Source organism: Bos grunniens, chromosome 3, assembly GCF_055505025.1.
Source record: "Bos grunniens cultivar Pamir isolate PY7600 chromosome 3, Bosgru_T2T1.0, whole genome shotgun sequence".
Lineage (NCBI taxonomy): Eukaryota > Metazoa > Chordata > Mammalia > Artiodactyla > Bovidae > Bos > Bos grunniens.
The window spans coordinates 27539089-27552057 of NC_141167.1; the positions used below are offsets into that span (position 1 = coordinate 27539089).

Here is a 12969-nt window from a genome sequence, read left to right on the forward strand (position 1 = left end):
TTTAGATATAAAACTACATTATTAATTTTATTATTAGTTATTAGAAATAATAGAGAAGTAAACATTTTTCAATTTCAATTTATATTCTTTCTTATAAATATCACAACGGCTTCATATAAAACTATAATTTATTAACTGTCCAAAATCCCTTTGGTGGTAAGAAACAAATCGTATTTAATATACATTTACATTTATGTAAATTCAGTATCAATGGAAAAAAATTAGGGCTAAGCAAACAATCTATACATAAATGTCTATAATAAATGACCCAATTCCCCCTTGAACCCAAAACTTAAGCTTTCTGTAAAGAAAGATCAAGAGTCAAAAAAAGAAATAAAAGTGCAAATTTTGCCTCTAACATCCTTAATTTCCTCCACAACCAAGCAAAAGAAATTTTATTTAGTGAGTAGCATGAATACAAACAACTGAAATAAATATGATTAAAATGTCCATTCAAAAGTCAATGACAATGAAAATTTAATATAAAATACCATATTCAAGCACTAAGCAATTATTTGAAAGTGTATCTGACACTTTAAAAATCTTTTTTTCTTATTACAAAAATTATACCATACTATAATTTTTCCTTTTCTTTTTCTGAACTATCTCCCACCAAAAAGTTCACTTATAAAATAATGAAATTCATCTACTTTTAAGTAGAAAAAAAGAAGAGAAAAAAATTGAAAGAAAAACATTAAGTTCAAGAGGAAGTAAGAGGAAGAGTTGTATCACTTTTAAAACTAAGTATAAAATGAAGTTGTACCTGGTAAAAATGTTGTTACAACCTTTGACATTTCCTCCACAATTTCCTGACGGACTTTGAGGTCATCATCTGTTATTCCTTGTTCTTTTGCTAATTCAGTAACTGCAACACTTAAAGCAGCCAAGTGAGCAAGGGAAGGAGGCGGCAGAGAACGAAGCTCACTTTCTTCCTGTTTTTCCTGTTAGTGTAACGTTTAATAACAACAATACAAAAAGAGACTTCTATTTTAATGTCCTCATATTTAGGAGAGCAGGACATACTCAACATATATTCATCTTCTATTGCCAGATTTAAGACACCTAGGAAATGAAACTGAACAAAAGAAACAGATCCCTGCCTTTGTGAAACAGGACTGAAAGAATGAGACATGCTATGGGAGAAGCTGTTATTAAACATTTAAAAAATAAAACTCGTTTTACTTTACTGTCTGCATAAATTATGAAATGCTACAAGCCAAGATTCTATAAGTACAACATTTAGCTGATCATTCTGTTGTAGCCAAAAGAGACTGACTTAGGTGTAGCAGAAGGTCTTGACTGTGACTGGCATGTACAGTAATCAGATTAAATCACTGCAGGAAAACATTCTAAACACTATCATCATATATTATACTACCTCCCATTAAAAAATGATTTCCCTGTTATTTTATACAAAACTAGGCAAAATGTTTAAAAAAAATCTTTATTCTGATAAGTTTGAAAGCCAATTTAAAACAAGGAGCTAAAGAGGGACTATATTATATATGCACAGTAACTTTTTAAAATTAATTAATACTGATTTTAAAAAATACAGGGTAACTGCAAAAGCTACATAAATTACAGGAAAAGAAGAAAATCATCCACTAGCTCCCATACTATTCTGTTCATTTTTTTTTAACATAACTGAAGATCGTGTGTGTGTGTGTGTGTGTGTGTGTGTGCGCGCATGCAGCATGCGAGATCATGTCCGACTCTTTGCAATCCCATGGACTGTAGCCCACCAGGCTTCTCTGTCCAAGGAATTTTTCAGGCAAGAATACTGGAGCAGGTTGCCATTTCCTACTCCAGGGGATCTTCCCAAGCCAGGGATTGAACCCGCATCTCCTCCATCTATTACGTTTTTTATTTAATATTATAATAAAGGCATATTATCACATTTCAGTCAAGAAACAATCTCTTATTTTTTTGAGAAAAGGAGCTCCCAAAATAATAATCAAAAGTAAATTTGTTCTTTCCCCCTCCCACACTCAATAAGGCTAAACAAAGACTTTGGTCTATTCCTAATTTTATTGTTATCATAATCAATTTTAACCTATATAAAGTTTACCTATGGTACAGAATAGTTAAGCATAGAAAGTAAGACAACTTTGTTTTTATAAGTTTCTGTGATCATTTTTACAATCTTAACTATAAACTAAATACAAGTTATATGAACAGATATATCAGTTTTCAGGACTTTTTTTTTTTCAGGATTTATCCAACGTACTTAGTGAAAAAAATGATACAAAATTAACATGTAACAAAACTATCTTTATATACACAGAAGTATTTCTAGATTGAAAATGGATAAAAGACAATCAATGAACACACTCCTCTATGCTATTAATAAGCCTATTCTACCTCCTTTAGGATACTGTTCCATCAAATATTGTCATTTATATCCTCATATCATTGATCATCCTCATATCAACACAATATATATCCTGTCATAAATATGATCAATTAAGTCCCTGCCCTTCTGTAACATATATTCTAATTAGAAAAAACAGACAACATATAAATAAATAAATATTATAGTGTCAGGTAATGTTATTAAGAAGAAACAGGGTAAGAGGCTACAGACTAATGAGAAGAGGGTGCTACTATAGAATACAGTAGACAAAATCACTCTAAACAGGTAAAGAGACTTGAAAGTAGTGAAGAAAAGAGACATTTAAATTTCTTGGGGGAGAGCATTCAAGACATAGGAAATAGGCTTGGAAAACTTGCCCAAGAGGCAAAAATCTCCACATTATTCTCCCATTTCTAATCTATGACTCTTCATCCAATTCCCTGTATTTTCCAAGACACAGGAAATAGTAAATGCAAGGACTCAGAGGCAAAAAAAGCCTAATGTCTGAAGGTCAGTAACAAAGATGTGACTATGAAATGTGATGAAGTTGAAAAGTTAAGTAGAAGCCAAATACTGTACAACCTTGTAAAATCTGATAAGGGTTTAGAATTTTAAGTTGGGAAGCCACTGATGGGCTATGAACAGGAAATAACATGATATATTTTAAAAGAACAATTCTGGCTGCTAAGTGAAGAAGATTGTGGGGGGAAAGAAATGGAATAACTTGAAAATAGTTCAGGTGACAGAGGGTGGTAGCTCAGATTACAGTACAAAAAGTAGAGATATGTGACAAATGACTAAATGTGAAACACACAATATTTTGAAGGCATATTCAATAGAATTTACTAATTGTTTGAACGTGGAATATGAAAGAAAGAGATGAACCAAAGATGACTCAAATGTGCTTATGCTAAGAACAGGGCAAATGGTGGTGCCTTCTACTGAGGTGAGGTATAATGGAAAGAACTAGTTTAGGCTTGGAAAATTTGCCCAGGAGGCAAAATCTCCTAATCATTCTCCCATTTCTAATCTCTGACTCTTCAACCAATTCCCTGTATTTATACCAGTTATTGGGTTTGCTGGGTAGCTCAACTGGTAAAGAATCCGCCTGCGATGCAGGAGATTCTGGTTCGATTCCTGGGTGGGGAAGTTCCACTAGAGAAGGAACAGGATACCCAACCAGAATTCTTGGGCTTCCCTTGTGGCTCAGATGATAAAGAATCAGGCTGTAATGTGGGAGACCTCAGTTCGATACCTGAGTTGGGATGATCTCCTGGAGGAAGGCATGGCAACCCACTCCAGTATTCTTGCCTGGAGAATCCCCTTGGACAGAGGAGCCTGGCAGGCTACAGTCCATGGGGTCGCAAACAGTCAGACATGACTGAGCAACTAAGCATAGCACATACCAGTTATTCTTCTATTTAAAAACTTTCAATAAATCCTCAACTAAATACTAGCAAACTGAATTCACAGAATATTAAAAGGATTATACACCATGACCAAATGTGATTTATTCCTAGAACACAAGAATGGTTCAACATAAAACAATCAAGATGTAATATATCATCTTAACAGCATGAAAGGAGAGAAAGGACAAAGAACCTCAACTGTGCAGAAAAACCATTTGACAAAATACAACACCCTTCTGTGGTACTGCTAAGCCATTTCAGTCGTATCCGACTCTGTGCGACCCCACAGACAGCAGCCCACCAGGCTCCACCGAACCTGGGATTCTCCAGGCAAGAATAGTGGAGTGGGCTGCCATTTCCTTCTCCAATGCAGGAAAGTGAAAAGTGAAAGTGAAGTCGCTCAGTCGTGTCGGACTCTTAGCGACCCCATGGACTGCAGCCCACGAGGCTCCTCCATCCATGGAATTTTCCAGGCAAGAGTACTGGAAAGAGGAGTGGGGTGCCATTGCCTTCTCCACCTCTGCGGTAAAAGCACTCAAAAATACTAGGAACAAAATGAAACTACTGCTATATAAGACCATGTATGAAAAACCTATAGCTAACATCATATCTGATACTGAAAAACTGAAATTTTTCCTGTGAGATTAGGAACCAGTAAAGAATGACCATTTCACCACTTCTATTCAACACCTCTAGCCAAAGGAATTAGGCAAGAAAAAGAAATAAAAGGCATTCACATTAAAAAAGAATAAAAAAAATTATCCCTATTCACAAATAAACATTATCTAGTATATAGAAAACCCTTACAAGTCTAAAAACAGACATCAGAACTACTGAACAAATTCAGCAGGATATAAACCAACACTCAAAACTCAGGTGCATTTCTGGGCTTCCCTGTTGGCAGAGCAGTAAAGAATCTGCCTGCCAATGCAGGAGACATGGGTTCAGTCCCTAATCGGGGAAGATCCCACATGCCATGGAGCAACTAAACCCATGCACCACAATTACTGAGTCTGTGCTCTAGAGCCTGGGAGCCATAATTACTGAGCCCATATACTGCAACTACTGAAGCCTGCACACCTAGAGTCGTGTACCACAACAAAAGAGGCCACCACAATGAGAAACCTGCTCACAACTAGAGTAGCTCCCACTCACCACAACTAGAGAAAATTCTGCACAGCAACGAAGACTGAGCTCAGTCAAAAATAAAAATAAATAATATTATTTTTAAAATCAGGTGCATTTCTATATACTAACAATAAACAATTTGAAACAGAAGAAAATAATTCCATCCAAAACAGCATAAAAGAGAATAAAAGACTTAAGAATGAATTTAACCAAGAAGATGAAAGAGGTATGCACTGAAAAAGACAAAATGGTGCTTAAAGAAACTAAAGAAGACATGAATAAAACAAACAAAAAAAAAAGATATTCCATGCTGGGAGAAACTCCTGGAAAGAGAAATCTGACAGACTACACAGTCCATAGCATCACAAAGAATCAACTAAGCAACTGAGCATTCCATGTTCTGGACTGGCAGATTCAATATTGTTAAGATGTCAGTAGTATCCAAAGCAATCTACATATCCAATTCAATCCCTATCAAAATCCCAACAACTTTTGTGTAGAAAAAGAAAAAAAAAATCCTAAAATTCACATGGACCCTCAAGAGACCCCAAACAGCCAAAACAATCTTGAAAAAGAACAACAAACTTAGAGGACTCAAATTTCCTGATTTCAAAACTTAGTGCAAAGTCACAGTAACCAAAAGAGTATTGCACTGGCATAAAGACAGACACAGAGGCCTATAAAATGAGGGCCCCAGAAGTAGATGTTCATATATAAGGTCAAATTATTTTTAATAAAAATATTAAGAACATTCAATATGGAAAAAACTGTCTTATCAAAACATGGTACTAGGAAAGCAGGATTTTTGTTGTTGTTCAGTCACTAACTCACATCTGATTCTTTGTGAACCAATGGACTGCAGCACACTAGGCTTCCCTGTCCTTCACCATCTCCCAGAGTTCACCCAAGTTCATGTCCATCCAGTTGGTGATGCCATCCAACCATCTCATCCTCTGTCATCCCCTTCTCCTGCCTTCAATCTTTCCCAGCATCAGGGTCTTTTCCAATGAGTTAGCTAGCTCTTCCCATCAGGTGGCTAAAGTCTTAGAACTTCAGCATCAGTCCATCCAATGAGCATTCAGGGCTGATTCCCCTTAGGATTGACTGGTTTGAATTCCTTGTTGTCCAAGGGACATTCAAGAGTCTTCCCCAGCACCACAGTCTGAAAGCATCAATTCTTTGGCACTCAGGCTTCCTTATGGTACAACTCTCACATCCGTACATGACTATTGGAAAGACCACAGCTTTGACTATACAGACCTTTGTCAGGAAAGTGATCTGTTTGCTTTTAATATACTGTCTAGGATTGTCATAGCTTTCCTTCCAAGAAGCAAGCATCTTCTAATTTCATGGCTGCAGTCACCATCCACAGTGATTTTGGAGCCCAAGAAGAGAAAATCTGTCACTGCTTCCACATTTTCCCCTTCTATTTGCCCTGAAGTAATGGCAATGGAAGTCATGATCTTAGTTTTTTTAATGCTGAGTTTTAAGCCAGCTTTTTCACTCTCCTTCACCCTCATCAAGAAGCTCTTCAGTTCATCTTCATTTTCTGGCATGAGATATGCAGAGTATCATCTGCATATCTGAGACTGTTGCTATTTCTCCTGGAAATGTTGATTCCAGCTTGTAACTCATCCAGCTCGGCATTTTGCATGATGTACTCTGCATATAAGTTAAATAAACAGGGTAACAATATACAGCTTTGTCATACTCCTTTCCTAATTTTGAACCAGTCATTTGTTCTATATAAGGTTCTAACTGTTGCTTCTTGACCCACATACAGCTTTCTCAGGAGACAGGTAAGATGGTCTGGTATTCTCATCTCTTTAAGAATTTTCCAAAGTTTGTTGTGATCCACAGAGTCATAGGATTTAGCACAATGAAGCACATTTTTTTTTTCTGGAATTCCCTTATTTCTCTATTATCCAATGAATGTTGGCAATTTGATCTCTGGTTCCTCTGCCTTTTCTAAATCCAGCTTGTACATCTAGACACTTTTAATTCAAGTACTGCAGAAGCCTAGCTTGAAGGATTTTGAGCATAACCTTACTAGTACAGGAAATGAGCACAACTGTCTGGTAGTTTGAACATTTTTTAGCACTGCCCTATTTGGAACTGGGATGAAAACTGACCTTTTCCAGTACTGTGGCCACTGCTGAGTTTTCCAAATTTGCTGACATACTGAGTGCAGCACTGTAACAGTATCATCTTTTAGGATCTGAAATAGTTCAGCTGGAATTCCATCACCTCTACTAGTTTCGTTTGTAGTAATGCTTCCTAAGGCCCATTTGACTTCACACTCCAGGATATCTGGCTCCAAGTGAGCATCCACACCACACCAGTCCTTAAAAGAATTTAAGAACTATAACTTAAAAACTATAACTTAAGAACTTATAAGAACTATACCTTTTATGTATAGTTCTGTGTACTCTTGCCACCTCTTCTGACTCTTGTTAGGTCCATCAAAAAAGAGGCAGACTTAAATCAATCCTTCTCCAAAGAAGACATACAGATGGCCAACAGGCATATGAAAAGATGTTCACCATCACTAATTATTAGAAATATGTGACTCAAACCTACCAGGTACCACCTCACATCAGTCAGAATGGCCATCGTTAAAAAGTGTACAAATGAAAATGCTAAAGACACTGTGGAGAAAAGAGAACCCTCCTACATTGTTGGTGAGAATGTAAACTGGTACAACCAATATGGAGAACGGTATGGAGTTTCCTTAAAAAACTACAAACAGAACCATATGAACCAGCAACCCCACACCTGGAATATATCTGGAGGGAACACTAATTTGAAAAAATACATGCTCTCCTATGTACATAGTAGCACCAGTCACAGTGGCCAAGACACAGAAACAAACTAAATGTCCATCAACAGGATAAAGACATGGTACACATATACAAGGGAATACTACTCAGTCATAAAAAAGAATAAAATAATGCCATCTGCAGCAACACAGATGAACCTAGGGATTATTATACTAAGTGAAGTAAGTCAGACAGAGAAAGACAAATATCATGTAACCTCACTTGTATGTGGAATCCAAAATATGACACAAATGAACTTACTTTTGAAACAGAAACAGAATCACAGACATAGAAAACAGATCTGTGTTTGCCAAAAGTGGTGGGGAGAGATGGACTGAGAGGCTTGGGATTAACAGATATTCAAACTATTACATATATAGCATGGATTAACAACAAGATCCTGCTTATAGCACAGGGAACTATAGTCAATGTCCTGGGATATACCATAATGGAAAAGAATATTGGAAAGAACATGGGGCACTTTCCAGGTGGTCCAGTGGCTAAGACTTCGTACTTCCAGTGCAGGGGGCCAGGTTCAATCCCTGGTCAGGGAACTAGATCTCACATGTTGCAACCAAGATGCCGCAAGCCACAACAAAGATCAAAGATCCCATGTGCCTCAACTAAGATCTGGTACAGCCAAATAAATAAATAAATAAACTTAAAAAAAAATAATGTATACTGGGATTCTCTAGTAGTCTACTGGTTAAGAATCCACCTGCCAATGCAGGGAACACAAGTTCGAACACTACCAGGAAGATTCTACATGCTGCTGAGCAACTAAGCCCATGCCACTACCGAGTCCATGTGCCACAACTACTGAAGCCCATGTGCCTAGAGCCCATGCTCTGCAACAAGAAAACCACCACAATGAGAAGCCTACACAGCACAACGAAGAGTAGCCCCTGCTAGCTGCAACTAGAGAAAGCCTGCATGCACAGCAATGAAAACCCAGCACAGCCAAAAATAAATAAATAAAAGTTACTGGCTTACAAGACCATGGGCCAATGATTTAAAAAAAAAGAATGTATATATATATTGACCTGAATTATTATCCTTTAGAGCAGAAATTAACACAACATTGTAAATCAACTATATTTGAATAAAATAAAAATAAATGCATGGGTGTATATATATATATTCTGTGCTCATTACTGTTAGGCAATTTCACTGGGTATAGAAATATAGTTTAAAAAAAAAAAAAGGACTTCCCTGGTGATCTAGTACTTAAGACTCTGTGCTTCCAACGCAGGGGGCATGGGTTCAATCCTTGGTCAGGGAAGTTCCTCATGCCGTGTGGTGTGGCCAAAAAAATCAATAAACATATGTTGACAGGAGATTTTTCCTTCCTCCAGAACTCTGAAGATACTATTCAACTGTCTTCTGGCTTCTACTGCTGTTATTGATAAGTCAGCCAACATTCCCATCCTCTGCACCTTTGTGAATGACTTTATCTTTTCGGCTGCTTTTAAAAAAGCAACTTTACTGTGGATATAATTTATATAAAATAAATTGCACATATTTAAACTTTACAATTTGGTTCATTTTTGACGTATATATATATATATAATAAAACCATCACCACAATCAAGATAATAAACATATCAATCTCTGTCAGAAATTTCCTCATATTCCTTTGTAATCACTCCGTCCTTCTTCTACACCCATATTCTGGGAACTACCAATCTGCTTTCTATGATTACAGCTTAGACTGCATTTTCTAGAATTTTATATATATATCGAATTGCACAGTATATAGTCATTTTTGTCTGACTTTTTACACTCATGATACTTAAGATCCATCTATGTTGTTGTATAGTCAATAGTTCACTCCTTTTAACAACAAATAGCATAACAAGATATGGATATACCACATGTATTTGTTCACTTCTTTGGCTAATTATTAAACATAAAACTGCAATGAGTATTCATACACAAGTAAGTGTAGAGACATATGCTTTCATTTATCTTGGGTAAACCCATAGGAATGGAATGGCTGACTCATGTATTAGTTGTATGTTTAATTTTTAAAAAACTGCCAATGTGTTTTCAAAAATGGATGTATTACCATGTGACCTAGTAATTCCACTGCTGGGTATTTATCCAAAAAAAATTAAAACACTAACAGGAAAAGAAATCTGCACTTCCATGTTTACTGCAGCTTTATTTATAATATCCAAGACATGGAAACAACCTACATGTCCACTGATGGATGAGTGAATAAAGAAAATGTGGTCCATATATACAACTTAACATTATTCAGCCATTAAAAAAAAGAAAATCTTGCCATACGCAACAACATGGATGGACCCTGAGGGCATACTGTTAAATGAAGTCTGACCAAGAAAGATAAATACTGTATGATTTCACTTGTATGTGGAATCTAAAAAGAACAGCAACAAAAACTGAACTAATACAGAGAACATATTGGTCACTGCCAGAGGCAGGGATTAGTGGCTGGGGGTGAGTGAAATGGGTGAACATAGCCAAAAGGTAAAAGCTTTCAGTTATAAAATCAATCAGTCCTTAAGATTTATATATACTTCTTGGTAATTATAGTTAATAATGCAGTATTGTCTATTGAAAAGTTGCTAAGCATAAATCTTAAAGTGAAAATTGAGGTAAAGTTCTCACCTCAAGAAAAAAAAAGGTTATGTGTGGTAGTTGGTATTGACTAAATTTATTGTGGTGATTATTTCACAAAATATATATATGTTGAATCATTATGTTGTACATGTGAAACTAACATGTTGTATGTCAACCAACTCTCAATTAAAAAATAATTTAAAAATAAACCTTTAAAATAAAAGGTGGATTATTGGGTGGGCCAAAAAGTTCATTCAGGTTTTTCTATACCATCTTATGCTATGGAAAATCCCGAACAAACTTTTTAGCCAACCCAATACTATTTTACATTTCCACCAGCACTGTTTTAGACTTGCCATTCATTCACATCCTTGACAACACTTGGCAGAGTCAATCTTTCTAATTTTAGCTGTTCTTATAAGTGCAGTGATTTCCCTGATAAAGAATAATGTTGAGCATCTTTTCATGTGTTTGACACCTATATGTCTTCTTTAATAAAATGTTGGCTCAAATCTTTTGCCCATATTTTATTTGGTTGTTTGTTTACAGTAGTTCCCTCTCATCCTTGGAGGATATGCTCCAAGGCCTCCAGTGGAAGCCTAAAACCACAGAAAGCACTGAACCCTGTAAATACTATTCTCTTCCTCCACATACATACCTATGATAAAGTTTTATTTATAAATTAGGCACATTAAGAGACTACTCAAATTGCCTGCATCACTACTTTTGCACGTTGGGGCTATTATTAAGTAAAAATTACTCAAACACAAGCACTGTGATACCACCAACAGCCAATCTGATACCTAAGATGGCTACCAAGTAACTAACAGACAGGTAGCATACACTATGCAGATACCCACATCATGGGCAGGACAAAGCCAAACAAGAAATTTCACCACACTATTCAGTCAGAACCAGACATGGAACAACAGACTGGTGTAAAATTGGGAAAGGAGTTCATCAAGGCTATATACTGTCACCCTGCCTATTTAACTTATATACAGAGTGCATCATGCAAAATGCCAGGCTGGATGAAGCACAAGGTAGAATCAAGATTGCTGGGAGAAATATCAGTAACTGCAGGTATGAAAATGACACCATCCTAATGACAGAATGTGAAGAGGAACTAAAAGAGCCTCTTGATGAAGGTCAAAGAGGACAGTGAAAAAGCTGGCTTAAAACTCAACATTAAAAAAACTATAATCATGGCAACCAGTCCATCACTTCATGGCAAACAGATGGGGAAACAATGGAAACAGTGACAGACTTTATTTTCTTAGGATCCAAAATCACTGCGAACGACTACAGCCATGAAATTAAAAGATGCTTGCTCCTTGGAAGAAAAGCTATGACGAACCTAAGACAGAGTATTAAAAAGCAGAGACTACTTTTCCAACAAAGGTCCATATAGTCAAAGCTATGGTTTTTCCAGTAGTTATGTACCAATGTGAGAGTTTGGACCATGAAGAAAGCTGAGTGCCAAAGAATTGATGCTTCTGAACTGTGGTGCTGGAAAAGACTCTTGGACACCAAGGAGATCAAACCAGTCCATCCTAAAGGAAATCAACCCTGAATATTCACTGGAAGGACCAATGCTAAAGCTGAAGCTCCAATACTTTCACCACCTGATGCAAAAAACTGACTCACTGGAAAAGACCCCGATGCTGGGAAAGATTGAAGGCAGGAGGAGAAGGGGACGAAAGAGGATGATATGGTTGGATGGCATCACAGACTCAATGGACTTGAGTTTGAGCAAATTCCAGGAGACAGTTGAAGGACAGGGAAGCCTGGCATCCTGTAGTCCATGGTTTCACAGTCAGACATGACTGAGCTACTGAACTGAATTCAGAATGGCATGCAGTTTAAAACTGTACACTCTTTATTTGTGGAATTTTCCATTTGATATTTTCAGACATGGCTGACCAAGGGTAACTGAAACCATGGAAAGCAAAACCATGAATAAGGAGTGATTACTGTACTTATTACTGAGTTTTAGAAGTTTTTTATTTCTTCTAGATACAACTCATTTACCTGATATGATTTGTGAATATCTTTTCCCAATCTGCAGCTACTATTGTCTGTCATTCTTTAAAGATATCTTTCAAAGAGCAGAAGTTTTTAATTTTGAGTAAGTCCATTCATCAGTTTTTTCCTCTTTAGTATCATATCTAAGAAATTTTGCCCAATCCAAGGTCATAAAGATTTTCTACCATATCTTATCCTGGAAATTTTATACTTTTAGGTTTTACATTTAGGTCAATAAGTAAGGTATGGACCAAAGGTCTTTATTCATGGATATTTAACTACTCATATGTTTAAGAGAATATAATTTCTCCACTGAATTACCTTTGAATCTCTGTAAAAAAAAAATATATATATATATATATCAGTTGTTCATATAAGTGTGCCATTTCTATACTCACTATTCTGCTCCACTGATCTATTTGTCTATTTGATGCCAGTACCACACTGCCTTATTACTGTAGTTTAAGTCTGTAAGGCAGGCGTTGTTAGTCCTCCAACTTTGTTTTTTTCAAAGTTCTTTTAAATTTTCTAGGGCCTTTGCTTTCCCAGATGGAATTTCAGCTTTTCTCTTCCTTCTTTTTTAGTTTTCTTTATTGAAGTATAGTTGATTTGCAGCATTTCAGGTTACAACAAAATGATTCAGTTATAC

The 12969-nt window shown here is 36.3% G+C and overlaps 1 protein-coding gene across 27 annotated transcripts in view; it reads right to left on the reverse strand.

The window, feature by feature from the left end:
• Window positions 1-12969, reverse strand: part of TUT4 (terminal uridylyl transferase 4) — a 129205-nt gene that overhangs the window by 64775 nt on the left and 51461 nt on the right. For all 27 annotated transcript variants that reach the window (XR_015159231.1, XR_015159242.1, XR_015159264.1 and 24 more), the window contains one exon: window positions 764-941. Coding sequence is in view for 21 of the 27 variants with exons in the window: in XM_086388427.1 (XP_086244553.1) it covers window positions 764-941 (178 nt within the window). In the remaining 6 variants the exon portion in view is untranslated. The remainder of the gene's footprint in view (window positions 1-763; window positions 942-12969) is intronic.